The sequence below is a fragment of the Mus caroli genome, chromosome 2 (assembly GCF_900094665.2).
Source record: "Mus caroli chromosome 2, CAROLI_EIJ_v1.1, whole genome shotgun sequence".
Lineage (NCBI taxonomy): Eukaryota > Metazoa > Chordata > Mammalia > Rodentia > Muridae > Mus > Mus caroli.
Genome location: NC_034571.1, coordinates 15,293,496 through 15,317,712, shown reverse-complemented (window position 1 = coordinate 15,317,712; position 24,217 = coordinate 15,293,496). Strand labels below are relative to the sequence as shown.

At 43.5% G+C, this 24,217-nt stretch overlaps 1 protein-coding gene across 3 annotated transcripts in view; it reads left to right on the top strand.

Annotated features, from left to right (window-relative positions):
- Pip4k2a (phosphatidylinositol-5-phosphate 4-kinase type 2 alpha) overlaps positions 1–24,217 on the top strand; it is a 153,174-nt gene that overhangs the window by 118,473 nt on the left and 10,484 nt on the right. For all 3 annotated transcript variants that reach the window (XM_021151106.2, XM_021151115.2, XM_029471350.1), the window contains 3 exons: positions 7,298–7,444; positions 11,730–11,768; positions 23,264–23,377. In XM_021151106.2, the coding sequence (XP_021006765.1) occupies positions 7,298–7,444; positions 11,730–11,768; positions 23,264–23,377 (300 nt within the window). The remainder of the gene's footprint in view (positions 1–7,297; positions 7,445–11,729; positions 11,769–23,263; positions 23,378–24,217) is intronic.

Sequence of the window (24,217 nt, the reverse complement as noted above, 5' to 3'; positions counted from 1 at the left end):
ATTTCTTTTCTGGTCCAGTCTATTTGGAGTTCTGTAGGCTTCTTGTATGTTCATGGGCATCTCTTTCTTTAGGCATGGGAAGTTTTCTTCTATAATTTTGTTGAAGATATTTGTTGGCACTTTAAATTGAAAATCTTCTTTCTTGTCTACTCCTATTATCTGTAGGTTTTGTCTTCTCATGGTGTCTTGGATTTCCTAGATGTTTTGACTTAGGTTATTTTTGCATTGCATTTTCTTTGATTGTTGTGCCCATGTTCTCTATGGAATCTTCTGTACCTGAGATTCTCTCTTCCATCTCTTGTATTCTGTTGCTAATGCTCGAATCTATGGTTCCAGATTTTTTTTTCCTAGGGTTTCTATCTCCAGTGTTGCCTCACCTTGTGTTTTCTTTATTGTGTCTACTTCCCTTTTTAGGTTTTATATTGTTTTGTTCAATTCCATCACTTGTTTGGTTGTGTTTTTCTGTTTTTCTTAAAGGACTTCTAGCTGTTTGGTTGTGTTTTCCTGTTTTTCTACAAGGATTTGTACCTCTTTAGCAGTGTTATTAAAGTCCTTCTTGATGTCCTCTACCATCATCATGAAATATGCTTTTAAATCCGGGTCTAGCTTTTCGGAAGTGTTGGGGTATCCAGGATGGGCTGAGGTGGGAGTGCTGGTTTCTGATGATGGTGAGTGGTCTTGGTTTCTGTTAGTAAGATTCTTACATTTGCCTTCAGCCATCTGGTAATCTCTGTAATTAATTGTTATAGTTGTCTCTGGTTAGTAGAGCTTGTTCCTCCCGAGATTCTGTTAGCCTTTATCAGCAGACATGGGAGACTAGCTCTCGCCTGACTTTCAGTGGTCAGAGTACTCTCTGCAGGCAAGCTCTTCTCTTGCTGGGAAGTGCACAGATATCTGATGTTCGGATCTGCTCCTGGCAGAAGATGAAGGCCCAAAACATGGCCTGTCCCAGAAGCTGTGTCACTTCTGCCTGTCCCAGAAGCTGTGTAGTTTTTGTAGTTGGCACTCTCACCTACACAGTCTAGTCTCTTGAGAGATCCCAGACCAGATATGGCTCCCCCAGGTGCTCCGGTAAAGCCCACCTGGGCGGAGTGAACACTTCTCCTCTGGCGGGGAAGGTGCCCAGATGTCTGGAGCCCAAAACGGGGTCTGCCCCAGAAGCTGTGTGCCTTCCACCTGTCCCAGAAGCTGTTAGCTTCTGTAGTCCACACTCTCACCTGTGCAGAGTAGTCTCTGAGGGATCTGGGAACCAAGATGGCTCCCCCAGGTCAACAGCTTTTTATTATGTGCTTTTTGTTACATTCTTTGTCTTGGATTTTGGAGGCAAAGTTTCACTATTTAACTCAGGCTGGCTGTAACATCACATCACGTATCCATAGACTTTGGAGCAGAAGGCGGGACACAGCAAGTAGCAGTCACTTATGTTAGAAATGCCAGTTATAGCCAGACCTACTGGCTACATATTTAAAAAAAATTTGAAAACACTCTGGGAATAAAACAGAAGCTATGACATAGTACATAATGCAGGCAGGTAGCATGTTGTAAGCAGTGTTTAATAAAAATAATGTTAATGCAAGCATAGGTAATGTGATGAATTCCTATGGAGAATATAGAATCGGACCCCAGGAATACAGCGATTAAGTTAGCCCCAAGAATAGATGATAGAAAATTTACTTGTTAAAATTAGGGAACCAGTATTCAGCATCTACAGATGCAAGCTCAGGTCATGAGTGTGATGCAAGCACTGAAAACCACATGGGCCACAGGGGCTTCTTTGATGTTGCAGAAGAGTCTGATGACATTAGAGGCCAAGAAGGATAGATTTAATGGTTAGCACTTGGGCCCATCAAGAAATACCTCCCAGAGAATGCCAGCTTTGAGTAGCCACTGGGAGCAGCCCTCTCAACCTTTGTATAGATGGCACCTCAGATGTAATGTAGCCCATTCTAACCTCAAACTCAAGGTTTAACTTCCCAAGTGTGGGGATTACAGGTGTGTACCACCATACCTGACTACTTTTCTATATTTATAATTTGGAAATTAAGCATAAAAAAGAGAAAAAAATCAAAGCCTCCTCACATTTGTCCCTGTGCCTGTAAGCAGTGGTAGGAATGACTGGATGCTAAAGATGTTTTGACTCAATTTTAAAAGGCACTAAATAATAGATACTAAAGAAAAAAATCATAGCATGTGGTACCCAGTACACCTGCTTGTTGTTCTTGAAGCGTTTGAACAAATTATTTTCCTAATTCACCCGAAGTCTTTAAAGGGAAGTTCTCAGTTGTTACCTAAAAGTAGAAGAATGCAGCAATAAATTTTGAATATAAATTTTATGTTTATAAGACATTGTCTTACCTGGTACATATACGGAGCATTATTCATTTATGAAAATACTTTACAGATATTCCTTGAAACAGGGAACTCCTGCCATTTCTTTAAAATGTCATGTGACCATTGGCTGGACTAGCAAAATGGCTCAGTGGACAAAGAGCCTGCTGTGTAAGCTTGTATCCCTGAGCTGCATCCTCAGAACCCATGAAAATCCAGATGGGAAGGCACTTCTCTATTATCCTGGCAAGGTGGAAGGTGCAGAGGGGAGAATCCTCAGAAGTGTGCCGGCCATCTAGCCTGGTACCCAGCTGTGCTTGGGAGACCCTGCCTCAAGGATCCGAAGGAGAGATGCTGCACCTCTGCATCCACACCAAGGCATGCACATGCCTGTAACAGGCATGCATGCAGGCATGCACACCATAAAAAACTATGTCTGTGTAACCATTTCCCTGAGAATGTTTTAGGGGAGGTCCCCTGGTTCTTTTGGGGGTTCTCCCCCCTCTTGTTTCCTCTCCTTTTTGTAAAAAGAATATATATATATATATATATATATATATATATATATATATTTACTTTATGTATGTGAGTACACTGTTGCTGTCTTCAGACACACCAGAAGAAGGCATCAGATCCCATTACATATGGTTGTGAGTCATCATGTGCTTACTGGGAATTGAACTTAGGGTCTCTGGGAGAGCAGTCAGTGCAGCACTTTTAACCGCCGAGCCATCACTCTAGCCCATGTTTCCTCTTATTCCCTCCCTGCTAAGTCTTCTCCCTCTGCACATTTTGGTCTTTGTTCTCTGAGGCTCTTTGTCCTTATATTCAGTCTTCAGCCTAGAACATTGGTTTTTGTTTTGTTTGTTTTGTTTTTGTAAGGACAGGTCTCACTACTTAGCCCACGCTGACCTTGAACTCAGTCTTCAGGATTCAACCTTCCTAGAGATGTGTGTACCACCACACCCACCTAGCACAGGGCAGCTCAAAAGCACCAGGTTTCTCCCTAGTTCCTGTGGAGGACAGAAGTTTCCTTCCTAGTCACTGTGAAAAAAAGCAAGGATGGAGGGGGAAAGGAGGTACCTGTGGATTTTTCCACATCATCCTGTGGCTTGCAAGGTCATCATTTGCCATCTTAGTAAGTTTTTACATACTTGGAGAAATTGGGAAATTTTCCAGCATTAATTCTATTTAAGTCATCCAATGGTCTGTGAGTCAGCTGCCTTTCCCTGCACTTGCAACCGTCACATGATACCTACAATGCCCAGAATGAGAGCATACTGAGCCGTTTTCCTCAGCAACATAGCTGCACAACATGTAAGCTGTGACTCTTACCAGAGTTGTCCTCGAGTTAACCATGGGATAGCAGACTCCGTACTCTCTGACCATTTTCTGTGATACTTCTAGAATGGTTAGTTTCAGTTGTCAGCTTGTCACAGTGTAGGATCACCTCAGAATGCAGTCTCGGTAAGACACTATCTAGATTAGGTTGGCCTGTGGGCGTGCCTGTGAGAGCGCCTAGTAGTGCTTAGAGGAAAGACTCACCCACTATGGGTGACACCATTACCTAGGCAGGGAGTCCTGAACTGTGAAGTGGATAAAGTGACATGAGGGCTAGCATGCATGCATGCGTGTGTGTGTGTGTGTGTGTGTGTGTGCGTGCATTCATTCATTCATTCATTCATTGCTCTCTGCTTTAGAGTGAGTCGGGTATGGCTAATCACTTCCTCTTCCTGCTGCCTTGACTTCCCCGCAGTGATGGACTGTAACCTGGAATTGTGAGCCATGTAAACCTTTTCTCCCTTGAGTTACTCATGTAACTGGAGGTGAAGCTGAGACGCTCTGTCCTCCTGTGGCTGACACAAACCTTCGTTTTCCTTGTATGATTACGTCATCAAGAGATTCCTGAGCATCCCCCTCGTTTATAATTCAAATTGGACTTTACCACCCCTGCTTTCAAAATCTAGAACATCCAGATTCCTAATGCCAAGAGTTGAGAATCCTAATACAATTGTGAACAAAGAGTTTGTTTGTAGTGTGTACAGCAGAGTATTTGTAAGATGTACCTGGGGTCATTTCTCTTTTTTTTTTTTTTTTTTTTTTTAGTGTATGGGTGTTTTGCCTGCTTGTGTGTCTTTGCACCCTGTGCATGCCTGGTACCCACAGAAGCCAAAAGAGAATGCCTGAACCCCTGGAACTGAAGTCACAGATAACTGTTAGATGCCATGTGGGTGCAGGGAATCTAGCTTGGGTCCTCTGGAAGAGCACCAAGCACACTTAACCAGTGAGCCATCTCTCCAGCCCCCTGTTTTCTGAATTTGCTCAGTGTATTTATTCATTAAATGCTCTTGACATGCTAGACACAAGTGCTGGGATTTGACAATGAACAAAATAGAAACGGGGTCTCTTCACGGAGCTTATAGTGTGCAAAGATGCTACATGACTGAGTAGAGAATCCTATGTGACTAAACCTGGAAAGATGAGTGTTGGCTGCAATGATGAGCTTCTGGGCTGCAGAGAATGAAGGGGAGGTGAGGTGCCTACAAATCGTGTGGAGTGGGAAGGTGAGAAGAATGACTTTTGTCAAGGCTCTGAGTAAACCCCATATGTATAGGCACACAATGGAGGAAGAAGCCAGACAGGAACCTGGGAAGTTGAGAACAGGCAGCAGCAGTGCCCTTGTTTCAGCACCAGCACTGCGCAGCTATGGCACTTTCTCAGATCCCCATCCAGAACTCCAGCCAGTGGGTAGAATGTTCTTTCCTTCAGAATCCCTGGTCCTAAGGTCTTTCTAGACTAATAGTATCAAATGCAGTTTGGCAACGCTGATAGGGAAAAGGACAGGCTTTGATATAATTTGTGGTCTTGTTTGTTTATACACTCGGGAGTTGGAAGTTCATTTCATCTGTGTTCATCAAAGAGCCCCATGGGGGAACTAAGTACAGCTGACACTTGTGAACAAAATGCATCCAAGTTGATTGTTTGTGCCCCATTATCTACTCTGGAGGCAAGGAAATTGTAGTGTATAACCTGTGTGGGCATATTTCCAAAACCAAAGCTTGTCAGTTTCCCGCATACTGCTCCTTAGCATTGGTCACTATGGGTGGTACAACTGTGAGCCAGGCTGTCTGTGGCTGTGTACAGATCTCCATCTTGGCATTCCTTGTTGTTTGTGGTACTAGGGATGGACCCTTTGGCTGAGTACATGTGAGTTATGTGCTTTATCACTGAACTACAGCTTTAAGGATAAGAATGTGAGTGGAGGAGTTGATCAGCCAGTACAGGCCTTAAGGGAAAAAAAAAAAATCCAGGTCTGCAAAATGATGCTTGCCATAGAGTGAGCCGCAGAGCAGACTTGGCTGTTAGAGGTTCCAAGCAAGGGAGAGATCGGTGTGATGTTACAGTTTCCTACCTCGGTCTTGAGTGACAGCTAACATCACGTCATTGATAAGTGTTCAGTACAGACTGGTGTGGGGTCTTTTGACATCCTCTAACTTGCCACACTCACAGCGGTTTGCGTACTCATTTTCTGGAAGATGAAACTAAGACTGCTCATCCACCTTCTACTGCTGGCAAACAACACACTTTTTAATCCCTTCCGTTGCTGTGGGAAATTTCCTTTTCAACCGAGAGCTATTAAGCACCTGTTGTGCATTAGCAAACCTCAAGTCCATTTATTGGTTTGAAATTAAGCTCCACTCATCTGATTTCAAGTAACAAGCTGAGGAGAAACTCAGTGGAGAAAAAAAAAAAAATAGACTGAGCGCAAATATACATCTCAGCTGTTACCTGTAAGGCAGGGGGGTCTGAAGCGTCTTGGAAATCTGTCAGGACTGCAGAACTAAAGCCAGCTGCAGTGACAGATGCTGTGTAGCTCCAGTGAGCAAGATCGAGAACTTTTTTCTTCTTTAGCTAATTAAATATTCCTAGAGTTGATCACTAATAATGTTTATCACTAAAAAATCCAATTAGAATGTTTTTGTTAAAGTTTTTTTGTTTTTAAATCAAACAGTGTAACCTTTTTTAAAGACTCGAAATAGGGGTTAAAGAGATGACTGTGTGACTTGTTTTGTAAAGATGAAGTTTGAATCCCCGATGCCCATGTAAAAAGCCAAGCGTGGGAACATGCACCTGTAACCTCAGTACATGTATGTATGCAACACACATGCACACAGGCACACTCCCCGGAACAATCCAAAATACAAGCCTTAACCCTTGGTAGTCATCCTTCCAGGCATCTGGTGTAGGCAAATGGGTAGGGTGTTTACAACACTGGATTTGGGGTGTTGCTACTATGCTGGAGGTTTAATCTGTGTCGTGGGCATCAAAAGGCTCATTTAGACTCTCCCCTCCCCACCCCCATTTTGGTCCCTGTGGTAGTTTATCAATGGCTACTTCCAAGAGGAAGTAGCTCCCTCTTGTGGCTCATTGGCACATGACCCAAGTCATGCTGTGTTTTTGCAAGCCTGGGACTTGATGGCACCTAGCCCCTAGCCAAAGAAAGCTGGCTTGTCTGTCGGTAACTCGGGGCCCCTTCACACCCACTGAAATCAAGATGGAAAGCAGAACACCCAAGCTTCCAGCACCAGACTCCCAGTATCCTCTTCTTCACCCTCTGCCTCACTACCCTCAAGGTTTAGATCTAGAGGTGAAGTCATTCTCAGGGGAGGGGGAGGAGGACAGAGGTGGACAGTCCTTCACTTCAAAGGGATTTCCTTTCTTGGCTTGAGCCACTGTGTTCAATTTTGACATTACAGATTAGTTGGGCTACTAGGGAAAGAATATCTTTAGTGGTAAGATTAAATGTTCAGATTTAGAGAGAGAGAGAACACAGATCTGATAGGTGAGCAGCATAAAGCAGCTTAAATGTTTTCTGAAAAGAAAACCTCAAGAATTGGACATTTCTCCTTTATATAAATGATACACGGCATTTTGTCAGCTACTTTTCCTTTCTTTCTCTCCTATACAGTATATAGTGGAATGTCACGGGGTCACACTTCTTCCTCAGTTCTTGGGAATGTACCGGCTTAATGTCGATGGAGTGGAAATATATGTGATTGTTACAAGGAACGTGTTCAGCCACCGGCTATCTGTATATAGGAAATACGACTTAAAGGTGAGGTTGACTTTGATAATTTTCAATAAGTTTCATGTTCATTTGCTCAAGCCTACCCATCCATATTGTATATGTTATCGTGTAAACCCAATGGTCAGGATGCTTCAAGAGCTTGAATCTAGCAGGCAATTGCCAGCACATAGGAATAAGCAGCCCATGTTATTACAAGCATGTCAGCCACATGCCATTTGTAGCTAAGTGCTGGGGATAGTTTATGAGTTAAACAGACCAGGGACAGCAAGGTGGCCCAGCAGGTAAACTGGGGGCACTTGCCCCCTAAGCCTCATAGCCCAAGGTCACTCTTCAGAATCCAGGATAGAAGGAAAGAATTGGTTCCCAGAAGTTGGCCTCCTGTCCTCTACTTCACGTGCATAAAACACACACATACAATGATAAAAGAAAACCGAACAGATCTTTAAGTAGGGATGATTGCTACCATTATTATTTACTATTATTGATAAATCATGAGTGCTGTGGATAGAAATGAACAGGGGAACGTCACACTAGTTTTTATTAACAGTAAACAAGTACTCTACTACTAAGCCACGATCTCAGCCAGTTTTCTTCTTATTTTGAGACAAGGTCTGCCCAAGCTAGCATTGAACTCATCCTGAAGCCAACACAGACCTTGAGTGATAGCACCCTGCCTCAGCTTGCCTAGTGCCTGGGACCACAGGCCTGTACCACCAGGCCTACCAAGGCATACGTTTCCAGCTAGGATGTTAGCTAAGGTGCATCTGAAAGGGTGGCATTGGTCCCATCTCGAGAGAAATGACAGGGGGGACAGGAAAGCCCGAGATCAGACATACCAACAATTTAAAACGAGACCACTGGAGAATTCTGAATTCAGTGACATGACCTGACTTTTAGACAGCCAACTCTGACAATGTATGTATGCCAAGACCAAGAGGGGGTTGCATCTTTATAAAGTTCTGTTGCTGTGTCCTCATGTGCATGGTTTCTGTGTTATCTATGCTTTCACACTGTATGGGGCGCTGTGAGCAGTGACCAGAGATACTGTATGGACCATGAGGCTAAGATATTTACTCTCTGACCCTGAAAAAGTTCATCTTCCCCTGATCTGTGGTACTCAGTTCTAAGGATTTTGGTTTTTTGTTTGTTTGATTGGTTGTTTTGTTTTGTTTAATCTTAGGATTCATTCACATGCACAAAAGAGGACCCTACAAAGCTTTGCCTTCTGTTGGTTATGTCTAGATATCTACAGTATTAGAGTTAGAAGCAGGGCTGGAGAGATGGCTCTGCAGTTAAGAGTACTTGCTGCTCTTCCAGAGGACACGAATTTAGTTCCTAGGATCAGGCAGCTCATAACCACCTTTAACTCCCACTTCCAGGGGGTCTGACATCCTCTTCTGGTCGCCCCCATAAACCCTTACATATAAATATATAGGCTCCCTTGTATTCCCTTACATATAAATAAGAATAAATCTTTGCTTGAAAGAAATTTATGAGAAACACTAAACTATTGATATTAATATTTATAGTTATTTTAAATAATATTAAACTACTACATATTAATGGATTTTTATGACAACTATATTTTTCAAAAGCAAACTATTAGTGAGTCAAGCCTCATGGTTTTACATTTCTTTCTATTAATTAATTAATTTATTTATTCACCTCACGTCTGGAATTCTGCACCCCTTCCTCCCCTCACACAGCCCACCCCCATGCCTTTACATTTTGTTTTAGTTAAATGTGTCCTTTGGCTTTCGTGTTTGTATATCGTGCACTCCTCCCCACGCCTCCTTCCCTCCTAGTCCTCTCCTGCCCCTGATTTCAGGTCTCTGTAATGTGTGGATTCATTAGGAACAGTTGAAATGTCCTGTCCAATCCTGCTGTCAATACTTAGCGGTATTTGCATGAGTAGCTGGGAAAAACAGCTGAGTCCACACAAATGTGTAGTTGGGAAGGAGAAATGTGGAGTTTGGGGTGTAATTGTAGATATTCTTTAATAACACACCAAGACTTAATGTCAGGACTACCTTAGTTAGCCTGGAGAACTTGTACCCTGTTCATTAATACCCATGGTCAGTGGCGAGCACTGGTCCCAGTGTGTGGTTTTATAGTCATACCTGTCTCACTGGAGACATAGTGGTTCCTTAATTAACACAGCTTCTCTTAATGTTGACATATTGAATTACAGAGTATCAAAAATCATGTGACCATCCCTACTGGTCACATAGAAATAAAAAGGAAATGGCCCAAACAACCTCCAGGGTTATCCTTACCCCCAGATACAGTGCACACATACATACTCATACATACAGTGCACGCACACACACACACACACACACACAGGTTACAAAAGTAGAATTGCTTCCTCCTCTGCCCAATACCCTAGGCAGTGCTCAAGAGCTATAGATACCTTCTCAGAGAGAGAGAGAGAGAGAGAGAGAGAGAGAGAGAGAAATGTTATAAGGCAGTGTACAGAGGAAAGAAAGATGTTACTGACCCATATGAGCAACCCTAACTAGACAGTGTCTTCCTTTGACGTTATTGGTTTGCAGTTCCAGGTTCCTCGCAGGCCATCATTGTGGGAATGCCAAGGTGACAGGCACCTGAAGTTGCTGAACACATTACGCCCACCGTCTAGAACAGATAGTAATGAATCTGTGCATGCGTGCACACTTCTGTTCAGAGTGCTTTATCACACTTTTATACAATCCAAGATCCTCTGCCTTAGGAATAGGGTCACCCACAGTAGGAAGGGCTTCCTATCTCGATTAACATAATCAAGATAATCTCCCACAGAGATGCTCACAGACAGTCCCTCGTTAAGACTTTTTCCTCAGATTTTTCTAGATTACAATAAGTTGACAATAAAGACTAGCCATCACTGGTAGAAAGCGGACCTGGCCTGGTGGTGGCGGAGCACGCCTTGAATCCCAACTGTGCTAGAATAGACCCTCATGTGGCAACTCCGCCTGGTGCTTCTCTGGCTTGCTCCCCAAGCAACTCTGGGCTACTCACCAGGGGCTTGATACCCACCAGTCCTGCATGCCAAGTGCCAGGCAGTCATGAACTGACACTGGGGTGTCTCAAGCTTGCTCCTGTCCCCGCTCCCCAATTGTGGGACACCACCCACCCCCACCCCCTGCTGCTGCCAGTTTCTGCATCTGTGTGCACATATCAGTGGAGAGGTGTCATGGGGAGGGTTTTTTCTCTCCTTATCTAACCAACTGTTCTGTTCAAATCAAGTATGAGCTCCCTTTGTGATTGGTGATTTTTATGATCCAGGATGATAGATGTGTGTTTGAGCAGTGACCAAGTTAGCAAAACACTCCACTGTAGCAGTTCAGGCATCTGGTGCCAGGGCAGAACAAGTCAGAAACTCTCTGATCCTTCTCCAGCCACTTGTCAGTAAACACAGAGTCTGCCATGGGGGAGCCACAGGTTGTTGAATTCACATATTTAGAAATCTAAAGTAAGACTCGACTTGTCTGTGTGCTCCGTAGCTTTTCTTTATGAATTAAAATCCCCCGCAAAAAGGAAAGTTTCTCTGCTTGAGCACTGCCTCCTGGGGATTTCAGAAGTGACTTCCTGCCTCCCATCAGGCATTTGGCCAGCACATCTCTGAGGATGCTTTTGAAAACCTGTGCCATAGACTAGGTGCTGCGGAGATCAAGGACTGTGTTTTTTTCCACTTTGTACCCCAGTGCTCGGCATAAGACCTAGAACAAAAGAGGTGTGAGGAAGCCTGTGGCTTTGAAGGAATCTCCAAAGTGAGTCAGTGCTCACAGGGGATGTGCTCAGAGCTCAGTGGAGCTGTCCTTCAGTAACACACTGGGGAGAGTACAGTGAGCGTGTGGTACAAAGAAAGCTGTCAGAGGCAGGATGGTCCACATCTGGAGGTTGTTTATGGGGAAAGGGCATCCAATGCTTTTGTGGCCCCAGCCATCTGATAGCCCACCTCCCTTTTGACGATAGTGAAACCTTTCATGTTTTGATCAATGCATGGCAAGTTTATTCCTCAAGTGATGGCATGTTGTCTGACTTCCAAGAAGGTGGGTAAGAATCTGAGAATGACAAGTCTGGCAACAGTGACAAGGATTTGGTTGGAGAAGAGTGGGCAGTAGACAGGAACACTTGTAGGGGGAGCCACAGACCAGATGAGGGCTTTGGAACGAGGGGAGCATGCTGAGGCTGGACCTAGGACAGAGCTAGCTTTTTCTTCTCCATTCTGCCCAGAATCACTTACATACTGTGTCCATGGGAAACCAAGCATCCCGTGAAGTCCATTCTTAACCATTTCTTTGTGTTTCAGGGCTCGACAGTGGCTAGAGAAGCTAGTGATAAAGAAAAGGTAAGCATGGTGGTGCCCCTCACTGTCCCAGGAGTGGGGCTGTACAGTGTTTTTGTCCATTCTTCTCATACCCCACCAACGTGTTGCTGCCTCCAGCACAAGTAGCAGTCCCAGCAGCCTAGAAATGCATGCCTTCATCCCCTTTCCTCAGTGGCTAGGAATGCTACAGCTACTAGTTACTAGTTGTGTGTGTGGTTGACAGAAATGGATCACATGCCACCTGCTATGCACAGACTGTAAAGTTAGCTGAAGTGGAACTCCAGCTCAGAGTGTGAGCTCTGGGCTCCCAAGCCCTCTTTACCCCATTAGACCCCGACTCTGACTGTGTTCTTTGCCTCTTCTTTGTCCTTTTTATTGGCCATTACCTACTGACTCGGGTGAGCATCCAGTTTGTCAAGTATACAGTGGTAGGGTTGGTTTTGCTTTTTAAAATGAGAGATGAAAGACTGCATCTTTGTATCTCCTGACTTATTGGGAATCAAGTAAAACTTAAATCTCATTTGGTTTCTTTTAACAGAATTGTAGACTTGAAGGGTCAGGCTGTTAGGAGTATTGTCAAGAGGTCTTTCAGTCTTAAAAGTTTCAGTATACAATGTTCAGAATTGGTCAATAAGACATGAGATCAGGAAAGAAAATGTTCCCTGGTAGAGATGATTTGGACAAAGAGGGAAGGATCCAGAGAAAGAGTGGCAAGTCCTGCAGAGGCCACTGGGCCCCTTAGGAGGCTAGCTAGAGGAACATGACACATAACAGGCTCCAGGGGGAATCCATAGGCCAGAGGCAAGACCAGTGCAGTAGCCCGTAGGCGGGGCCTGGGTTCGTTGGTGTACACAGCTAGCCACACCACAGAGAGATTTGGTGGTGGAAAAAAATATAGAGCAAATTCATTTATTCAGATCAAATGTCGGAGGTGATCGGGACAGGGTGTGTCTCGAGGGAGGCTGTGAAAGACAACTCACCTTCTTCAGACCTGACCAGAGGATCTTTGCACTCCCTGAACCACAGCAGCAGGCAAAGACTGTGGAATGCAAATGTAGCAGAACAGAGGTGTCCACAGGCGTATGAGGCTGACCAGGGGTCCTGGCGAAGAAAGGGCAGTCAGCATAGACGAGCTCGAATCTCCCAAGGAAGGAGTGCTGGGTGTGAGAGAGTCTTGCTACCACCAGCCACAGCCAGACGAGCAAGAGCCTCAGTCATTCAGTCAAGCACCTGTTGGGCATCTGTGGTAAGCAGGTGCTTGCCAGGCTGTAGAGGGCATGCCACACAAGAAGGTGGATAGGAGCAGAAGCCAGACTGCAGTGGTGAAGAAGTGTGGCAGAGAGCAGGACACAGTGGCTGCCCCTTGTATTTTTTACTGAGTGTATATTTTTATGTTTCATCTAGGCTCCCTTGAAGATACTAAGAACTTAGGCAACAATGCCTCTTAAATTCCGGGTTGCTGAATGAGCATTTCTTTCAAGCTCAAACACTCGAGCAAAGTATATAACTTTTAGCATATGAGGAGTTTTTAGAGGTTGTACATTATTGAGACTCTTTATATTTTTAAGAGAAAATATGTAATTATTTAAAGGGCCATACATACACTCCCAAATCTTAGCCACAGAGTGGCCCAGGAAAGAAGACATAGACAAGGTAACATTTGTACTCCGTGATAGTTACTTGGTTTCTTCACCACCACCACCCTGCTTCCATCACCAAGACCCTAGAGACCATGCCAGGCATTGGTTTTGGTATCTTCAGCCTCCATTTACAAGGGCTGTTCCAGCAATAGCCAAACCTAAGAAAAACCCCTGTAACTCAGGGTTGGTGGCAAGCAGGTGTGTATATAAGGGAAAGCACTGACATTTTACTCTGACATTTTACAACTGTGACACTTCCTTACATCAGGCACCGATGTGTCTTAGGGCCACATGCTTTCTAGAAGCCAGCAGCAGCCACAGTACCCCTGCCCTCCTCCCTAAAGCTCTTTAGCCCCTAGAATAGAGAATTTGGCTAAGCAGAGGTTCATTGCCTCAAGCCTCCGATAGGACGTGCTCTTACCTCTGGCATGGGTAAATGGCTAGCATCCCTCGAAACATTCCTTCTGGTAGTATCATGTTGATCCCAGAAGCCATGAAAATGGATGAGAAAATTAACCGCATTAACCAGAAAGAACATGGCGTGAAGGCTAAAGATGGCAAAAAAGCAGTCCACCCAGGATCTTGGCTCTTTTTTTTTTTTTTTTTTTAATTTATTTTTAAAGTAATCAAGGAAATGACCTAGTTTCAAACCATTTATATTTCCTCCACCTGAGGAGTCTGAGCATTTTCCACGCATGGTTTCAGGTGTGTGATTTGGGCCACTTGGTCCATAATCTTTGGCCCTGTGACTCCTGCAGTACAAGCATTGCCATGGTCAACACTGTTGCCCTGAGGAGGGGTGAAGCACTCTCCACTCCGTTGGGGGTTTAGAGGTCTGGCAACTCATCCCCCAAAGGTCAGCTTCTAGAGGGCTGCCTCACCCATCCACATGTGTTTCAGAGTCTCACTGGGAAATCGAGGAGAACTCCTATGAAGGCAGTTAAAACTGATAGTCACTGAGGAGAGTATGGCTGCTGGAGTGGTGGGGTGGGGTGGCTCCACCATCTGTGAGTTTGCTGATAATCCAGAAATACTCAATTACAACCAGTTAACGGAGTGTGCTGCCAGAGTTGAACTCTGACCTTCCCCCCTCCCTTTTTTTTTGGTTCCTTGCTTTGTTTTGTTTTTTTTTTTTTTTTTTTTTTTTTTTTTTTTTTTAGTTGTTGATTTTTCTTCCCATGATCAATTAATAGTTTGGACTCTTCTTAGAAGCATAGCATGGGAGGTTCATGAATAAAACCATAAGCCCCTTCAGAATAGTCACTGGTACCAGTTATTGAAATACTCTATTTCTTCTATTTAGCCTCTGAGAGGAGAGCTAGTAACTGTGGCTGTCATTGCTGTGCGTCACTGCCCTGCGCAGAATGGTCGCCTTTATGTAGACCCTCCTTCCCCGAGACTTTCCACTGGCGTGGTTAAGTTAGTGAGCTCAGCTCTCACCTTTGCTGGAGTCATTATTTAATTTTCTGTACTTTTAACTTGTTGATGACAAGTTTTGAAAACTGTCGTTTTCAATGTTTAGTGATATCGGTGCAGACAAGTCCCATTCCCTTGGATTTCACCTTGACATGTAATTAGTGTGGTTTCATTAGCATAATAATGGAGATGGAACTGGAGGAGATAGGGCCTAGATTCTAACAATAATGGAATTAACTTTTATGGCAATAAGTATCAGAACCCGTATGTACAGATGTCTAGATTTTTCTTATGGGAGTCCTTCCGAAAAAAAAATTGTCAAATTCTGACAGCTGCTATGACTTATTTGATTCCTTAATTCTTTGCTTTTTAGTGGAAGGGCATCTTCCATTCATGACTCCAGCAGTTTCGCCCCCTCTAAATGAGACAGAAATTCGAATCTCCCTGGTGGTCGATCTTTTCACAGCTTCAGTCCAATTCCAGTGTGACATCAAATTACTAATTATAGCTGAGCAGACTGCCTTTTACAAATGACAGCCTTAGCAAACTGCCAGCCGGCCAGCTCCACAGCAGGGACTCTGGAGGAGCAAAAGAAAATGTAACTGGACTCACTCGATCTCTGGGGGATTTGACCTGACTCTCTAAAAAGCCAGTGTTCTTGAGAGAGAGTTTCAGGCATTTATACAAAGATGCATTTTGTACATCGCTCTGCCCAGTTCTCCAAATGCAGTTCCGATTTCCTCGGGTAAAGTGAAGACGGTGTGAAGGAAGTAAGAGGGTCAGAAGACTGCTTTTAACACGTCACCTCTTCCCTGGACCCGCTGGAAAGAAAGCAGCAGCCCTGCAATTGGCATTTACAGAGCTATATTGGCAATAATCATTGTTGACACTTTGATAACCCGCTACAAAAAGCCTCCTCGTTGATTCTTATGCATCATAAATTGCACTGGTGATTAAAAGGCTGCCACTGGGCCTGACATTTTACCTATTACAGGCTGAAGGTTTGATAGAATTGATCATTTATACCCTCCCTTCTAAAACTCCTTTTCCAAACCCCTTTTCAGCATTTCTTCTGAGATCTTTAAATGGTCCCCCATTATACTTAATCCCTACCCCTGTCTGGTCTTTGGTTTTAAGCAAGATAGGATGGGTGCCCAGCCCCTGAGCAAGCACATAGTGTACCCTTTGGGAAGCCTTTCTCCAGTATGCCTTCCCACTTAAGGTAAGCTGTCACCTCAGGTGACATTGTGGGGGACTTCCAACTCTCTAGGCAGCTAATCCTTTAAACTTATTCTGTATCTTCCCTCTTCTCCCCAGATGGAAGGGAAATGGTTTCCTTCTTCGGTGGCCACCCAATGGGCAGGGCATGGTTTCCCTTCAGAGCAGAAGTAGGCTTCATTATTTCACAGGTTGCTTTCCCTCTGCAATCCTCCTGGCAGTTAAACTTAAGGTTTACATACACAAAGCAAGCACTCATCATTGAGTTTCTTCCTCTGCCCCAGACCTTAGAAAGACAGCACTAGGAACTTCAGAACCGTGGATCAGAGACAGTTCTTAAACGGGAGTTTGGGACCAAAGGCATCAAGTCTGGGATCTGAGTCCAGACCAGACAGGAGGATCCCAGTGGGTTAATGGGGTAGTCTAAGGACAGGTCAGATTTAAATAAGAAAAAAAGGAAGGGTGTGGGGAGAGAGGATTTGATTGGATCATTGGTTTTTATAGAAATCTGTGGTTTTTAAATCTAGCCTTTCTGAACCCTTGCAGAATTTGTGATTAACAGTAAACCACATTTAGAATTCTGCACTTAACAGTCACCAAAATGACACTTGTTCTATGCAAAGCTTGTAATGCTGATGTTGTTGATGGACACATGTTCTGAGACATTGTATCAGCATGTCTCAGTAAGCCCTTGGGAGACGGAGGGAACCCTGAGGTATCCTGGGAAGTAGAGATGTTTTGCTTGTGTTTCGTGTGATGCTGAAGATAGAATCCAGAAGTGAGTCCCTCACATGTGAGGCAAGTGCTCTACAGATGAGCTCAGTCCTGTACTTACAAGAGGGTTTTCCAGTTTTCAATTTACTTGTAATTTTTCCAGACTGGTAAGCCTGGCATATGAAAAACAGAGGATTCTTATGAACATTTTTTAGATTTACATGAGCACTGAAATCGCCCAGCCTTTTTGACATGTGTGCTGTGTTAAGGCAAAGATGCCTTAAGGTCACTTGCCTCCACTGGACAAAACTCAGCTGCATCAGAAGCACACACAAGCACACAGGAACTATTGTAAACCAGCAACTCCTGGGCAGTTGCTTCTAGCTAAAATTAGGGTAGAGAGAAGATGCTCAGCATGTATGTGGCTTAAATTTAAGCCAGCTTGCTGTATATGTGCAATTCTTAGAATGGTAGGCAAAGATCTTTGCTGTGTTCATGTTAAACCAGAATCAAGAGGACTTAAGAAACTTCCCTGGAGTCTTCAGTCTTTAACATTTCTTACATTACCACCAACAATAGATATGAATATCACAGAACCTTTAGACCAAATTGGAACAACCTTAAACAAATACTCTTCATTTTAATTTTTATTATTTTAATTATATGTATATACAGATACATGGCTCTGTGTACATGAATGTGTCTGTAGAGGTTAGAGCTGTTGAGTCCCCCTAGAACTGGAGTTGCAAGCAGTAATGAGCCAGCTGAGTGGGTGCCAGGATTTGAACTCAGGTTCTCTCAAAAAGCAGTGCATGCTCTTTACCACTGAGCCAACTCTCCAGCCTGTGAAACAAACTTATTTCGATGGTCCTATTTTTCAGATCTTGGAGACTGCCATATCATTGCTTATGGGGGAAGACCAAATCATTACCTTTTATATAGCTACTTATTACTCACTAAACTGTGAACATATTTTAAGTAATATTTTTTTACATGTTAGCTTAAGATACCTAGAGAAAGCACCCATAGCCAGAGTTTGACAGTTCTCAATAGCAACATGACAGTTAAGCTTACACAGTTTTGTGCTTTTAATTTCAGCACAATTTCACGGGTATGTTGAGATCTATTTTCTTTCCATGTTTTACATATAAACAGAGATTCTGAAATACAATGTATGAAATGGATGCACTCTCATTGTTTTTGTTGTGGAAATTAGAAGTTAGTAAGATGTACTAGGTCATTTCCCAAGCTAGGTCCTTGGGTTGCCATTCCCTTCTGTGGAGGGGAAGGTCACTGCACACAGCCATGTGGGAAAGCAGTGTAGGAAAGCGCCTGTCATCACTGCCTCTTCTCTGTGAACCTCATCCTCATTGGCTAATGTTATCATTGCTCTTCTCTGTGAACCTCACCCTCATTGGCTAATTTGCCTTTTCTTGTATCAAATTTGTGGCTTAGCTGTTTGGGGAAGTGGAACTGATTTTTTTATAAAGCCCTAGCATCTCTTGTTACCCAGAATTGATACCATGCATGTGATGTTATTCCATCAAACTGCTTTTATCCCACCCCCAGCACAAGGATTGCCTACCTTCTTTCCCTTACAGGGACAGTTGTGGGGCATTTTCTACTCTGTGAACTGATTTTCTGTGACAAGCACTTCTTTTTTCACAAGTTTATTTTCATTTAGGTGAGCTTCTGATAGCGAGTAAATGAGGGACGTAAGCAGTCCCTGGCACGAGACAGCAGTGACTACATGTCTTTTAAGTTGTGTGTTGAGCTTGAAGGCTCATAGGAGCAGCCATCAAAGACACCCCAAGGAGCAATCTTTGACATTGAGGCTTACAGTGGAAGAAAAATTAAGTAGGTTACTAAATGAGCACATCGAATAAAAATTCATCTCGTTCTAAAATACAAGTCCTTTAATCTCAGTGCACGGTGATACATATAATCCTCTGCATTGAAACCTTCTGGTACCAAAGCCTGTTTGCATTATGTACTCAAGTGTGACCAGAGCGTTTCATCTTCCTGGTAATGTTCGGATGCAGAACAAAAGTGCGGGCCCCATGTTGTGGGCTCTACATTTTAACGTTCAGAAACATGTATTTCTCACCTTGCTATTGCTAATAGTCGTTTATAATACAATTAGCTGTTTTGTATACGATACAGAATAAAAATAAAACCCAATGTCATTGACTTAGATAGAGTTATATTTGTTACTACAGACACAAATTTAATTTTTGTAGTAATTTTAACCTGTCATCTGAAAGCTAACTTGATTTTTTTTAATTGAACACAAAATCCTGTATAATTTCTGATCTTATAAGCCTTAAAATAGATTGTTTACTAAAGTGCACAAATGATAGTAGTTATGCCCACACACGTGCATGTGTGTTAGAGTTAACCCTTGCTTGAAAAAATAACTGCTTCTGTTAAATCACTTTGGTAAAAAACACTTTTTGTTATGTGTTTGACTTTGGTTATTCAGAAAGTCTGTAAAAAGTCACAGTGATTTGATATTTTTAAGTATAAAAGAGGTAAGTAATATGAATCAAATTTTGAGGCCTTGCTTTTTCCCTTGGGTTTACCCAGTTCCGTGGGGAAGCATGGGAGTGTCCTCACTCCTTTATTCCAGGTGTGTTCATCTCACGTCCACCTTTATCTGCTGAACCCGCCACACAGGCTGTGGCCACTTCTACAATTGAGAGTGGTGTTCTGAACATTTTAAAGTCTCAAACCTCTGGCTAAATCTCCCCAGAAAGGATACTTTAACTCCGTTGTTGAGCCATAGAGAATAAGGATTAATTAGAAACTTGACCCTGAGCTGCCCAGGGTCCAGGTCCCTGCCCCTCTTCATTTGTCTCTCAGATGTGTCGTCCTGACCTTGATCAATACTGTTGGACAGTCTGTTCTCGTAGTCTGTTCTTCCTCGCTGTAGGAGAATACTGACATGCTGAGAGGGCTTAGTGCTGAGTGTGAACTGAATGAAGCCCAAAGCTCTTTAAGTTTCATAGCTCATAGCAACTTTAGTGTCCCAGTGAGTTCACTACCTCTTAAGAATCAATTTATAGCTCCCTGTACCTTGCTTATATGTTTTGACTATTAAGCATGGACTTTTGCTTTAGGTCAGAAAAAATCATAACCACTAAACCACCCGCTCACCATGAAAACCCAAACCAAAGAAAAGTAACAGGGAAAAGTATTCAGCAAATTCCTGTCCTTGGCTGTGTGTATAAAAGTGTTACATTTTATTCCATAGATTCAACTTATATTCCATAAGTTGAAACAATTCCTTCAGGAAGTTAGAGCCAATTTTTAGTATATGGCCATATTCTAGTCTTATTTGAGTTTTCAGGTTTTACCATGGTGTATTAGTGAGGGATTTCTACTGGGGAAAGCTCTGCTAAAGAGCTCAGGTTTCCTAGACGGGCAGAGTTGAGGTTGACAAAGCAGTTTCTAGATGTGGAATCACTGAGGCAGGCATTGAGAGAGCAGCCAGAGAGAAAGCAAACTCACCGGTTCTAATAGGCGAGCCTGAATGCTGCCTTCCAGTCCACACTAACCCTAACTGCATAGCTATGATTATTTTCCCACTACTTGGCTGAAGAAGTGGTTTGGGCAGAACCAAGCAGCTGGTTCAAGTCACAGCCAGTTAGGTAAATCTTAATGTGACACCTTTTAGAAAAGCTTTGCTCAGGATTTCTCAGCAACAGCTTTGCCTAAAGAAGCCATACTTGAAAACATGACAAGCGTCTGGAGGTGGTTACACGTGGCAAACACTGCTCTCACCCTTTGACACGTACAACTTGTGGAATTCACACAACAGCCCTCTACTTAGTAATCCTACTTAGAGACAAGAAGCCAAGTCACAGAAAGAGTCACATGCTCAGAGACACGCAGCTAATAATTAGACGAGCCTAGATAAACTGTAGCAGCCAGCCTGGGTCCAGTTCCATCTAGAACCACACGTTTTAATCTGTATCTCCTGGTTGGAGGTGGAGGTGCAGAGTCAGCCCAGGGTCGGCAGGCGAGTGAGAGGACTGATCCCACACTGATCTGTCCAGATGCTGGATACAGAGACAGGAGCGCCAGATGGTGGGGGAAAGGTTTCCTCTGCTTATACCTTTAGGTGTGCTTATGTGTTTGTATATCTCACAGTAATAGAGATACCTCCAGCCCTTGCCTTGCCTGTACTGACTAGATCCGGATTTGGGTGTGTTCTAAGCACCATTCTAGGGAAAGCATCTGGGAGAGGGGCTTTTGCCAACTATATTAGACTCCTCACCCACAGCTGCCCTCCTAAGGACTTGCCTCTTTGCCTCTTGATCCTTCCAATAAGCCCTTATAAGTTGCTTAACCAATCTGGCTGCCCTGTTTTGAACTTGGTCCAACCTAAATACATCCCCAGTGCCTGTGAAGTTCACAAGCAAGCTTAGTAATACAGGACAGGGTATCCAGAGTTTTATGAGAGGGAGGATTAGACTTTGCCCTGTCACATGAGGGGATTCTGTGGGGGTGAGCGCGAGATGGCATTCATCTTCATTAATGTGATGTGTGTTACACACACATACACCCAGTGTATACTTGACTGCTTTATGTGTGGTGTATCATCTCGTCCTCACAGTAACTTCTTACATATAGAAATGAGTTATAGAATCAAAGTGGAGACGTAGCCCCACAATCCCAAAGCCAAACGACACAAAAGCATTCAGCTCTCATTTCTGGCTTTGTCGGGAGGTCTGCCTGCTTCTTGGGGCCCCAATCTTTTACATCAGAGCAGGGTATCTCCTCTTGCTGCTCTCAGAATGTAGCTTGCTAAAACTTCAGGGCTTGTTCACTTCAAAACTGGTTTGGGAATTTGTGCATGCACGCACACACTTTGCAGTTCTAAGTCCAATACAGGTGATGTTACTATTATCAACATGCCATCTTCTGAAGGAAGTTGTTCTTGGTTTCTATTTTTAACACTTACTGCATTATTTTTAATATGCATTTTACTTTCTGAAACTCTGTCTTGAGAGGCCCAATCCCATGCTCTTTGGGTGTGTTCTACTTCTGAGAGCCTCTCTGTCCCATAACCCTTATGCTTAAGGATGTATTAAAATATCTTTATTAATACTTTGCTTCTAAAAAGTGGGCCCTGACTCAGCATAAACGGATATGAAGACACATCTCCCTCTAATGTATCACAAGGATGTCTCCCACCTGCACTGGATCCTGCTTCCCAAACAAGAGTACCAACTCCTTTACATAGGGAGTTTACTGCTTGTAGTAGCATCTCTGTGTGTGACAGCAATTTGGGAACTGCCCATTGAATAGAACCTTTGAATTTCTGACACTTGCCAAACTTTCTTTATAAAGAGAACTATGTTGGTGACAATTTCATTCACAAAATGGCCAAAATGTTCTCAAAGTGAAGCAGAATAGCAAAGCTAATAATTTGGAAATGCATAATACACATAAATATATGAATGTATATCATCGATATTTGTTTGCATACACATATACTCCTTATAAAATGAGAGAGAGATGCATACCATTTAGACATTTGAAGGGAAACTCAGTAGATAAATTCAGTGTATTTTCTTTAGCTGGAAACAGTGTGAGGAGCCAGGAAGGGCAGTGTGTTGTTTCCATGGACTTTTTTTCCTTAGCAGAAAAGGGACCACTAGGGGCTCAGCATAAGGCCAAAGAAAGGCAGTGTATTACATTGGATTCCTTGCAGCTGAGAGAAATAAGCTATGGTTAGCAGAAAGGAATTGGAGTGAAGGAGATGGTTTGGCCTTTGAACTTTCCCACAGTGCAGCCTGCATGAAGTACAATCCACACTATCTTAAAACCAGGTGTCTGTGTTCTGAGTGCCATAGCACAGGCTGACACCTTTCCTCTGCTGTAACCCACACTTGGAGTTTCTCCAACCCTCTTGCCTTGGCGAACCAAAGGGCAATTACTCGACTGCTCATTCTCGTGGTTATTTGTGAAGGGTAAAATTTCCCATCTTAATCCGCTATGTGTTAACAGTATTATTTGTTTGGAGTTACCCAACAGCAACAAGGCTTTGAGGAACAACTGCCAAACCTCTGGTCAGATGCTCTCCCCATCAGCACACAGCTGATGGATGGGACTTTGTGAGACAAGATGCTAGATGTAACCAAAGTTCAGCTTAGGCCACCCAAGAAGGTCAGAGGGTAGGTCGTATTGGATTACACAGTAGAGTGTTCCTCATCAAGTACTCCAGGAAGACATGTTCAGTTCTCAGAAAATTTCTTGTAAGAAAATGAACCAAAGAACTCCATCATTTTCATTTCTGAAAACCGTGAAGTGTCACATGGGGAGCATGCCTCACCCTGATTCCTAGTGGGACTGCTTCCAGTGGCCCCAGCTCACTGGCTCACCCTGGCTGCATTAAGCTACCTTATGCTTCATTGTCCCTGCCTAGGTGGGCAAAACCAACATCAGTGTCCTTTCGGGTTGGAGAGAGCATGTAGCTCTTTAGGCTTTATTCAAGCTCCTTCTCCTTCTCGTTTGTTCTAGGCCAAAGAGCTGCCAACTTTAAAGGATAATGACTTCATCAATGAGGGCCAAAAGATCTATATTGATGACAACAACAAAAAGATATTCCTAGAAAAACTGAAAAAGGATGTCGAGGTAAGTATAACCAACTGGGAGGATCCACCATGGTCCACCGTGTGCTCACTCTATCACCGTCAACTCCGCTAGCTTTAAGGGGCTTTTGAGCCCCCTTTTCAAATCTATAATGAAGATTAGAATGTATATCTCCTACATTACCCATGGCCCACATATAAACAGAGAGACCTCATGTGTGGTCTCTCTGATTCGGTGTGCCCAGTCAGGATGACAAGAACCAGTGAGCCCTGCTGGCTTCTATAGCATGTCCCCATTCTCAGATGCCATGCCTTTGGGTGTGAAGAGGGCCCACCCACAGCAGCCAGCATGAAAAGGCAGGAATGCTGGGTTTGCTTCAACACCAGATCATGGGAAACAGAAACATGAGTGACAGAACGGGACGTCCTTCCCCGACTCCCACCCCTGTGTAGGTGTACACAGCCTCACCTTGGTTCACTGTTACCACCGCGCTCACACCGGGAGGCAGAGAGCCAGCTGTGCCGAGTCAAGGGGCCATCCTGGGAGCAGTTTGGGTTCACGGCCCTTGGTGAGGGTGGCAGGCAGGACCCAGTGTTCTAGTGAACATATAGCCTGTTTTGAAAGAGGTTCATTTTAATACACTTTTCTTTAAGAATAAAAAAAAAAGGAAAGAAAGAAAAAAACAAAATAAAAGCCTCTTCATATCATTTTGTTTACTTCTAGAAGTAAACTCAGGGGGCAGTTATTTTCTTGTAATTTGTCAAGTTACAAGACAGTACAATGAGAATTTTTTTTTTAATTTTTAATATTTTTATTACATATTTTCCTCAGTTACATTTCCAATGCTATCCCAAAAGTCCCCCATAGCGCCCCCCACTTCCC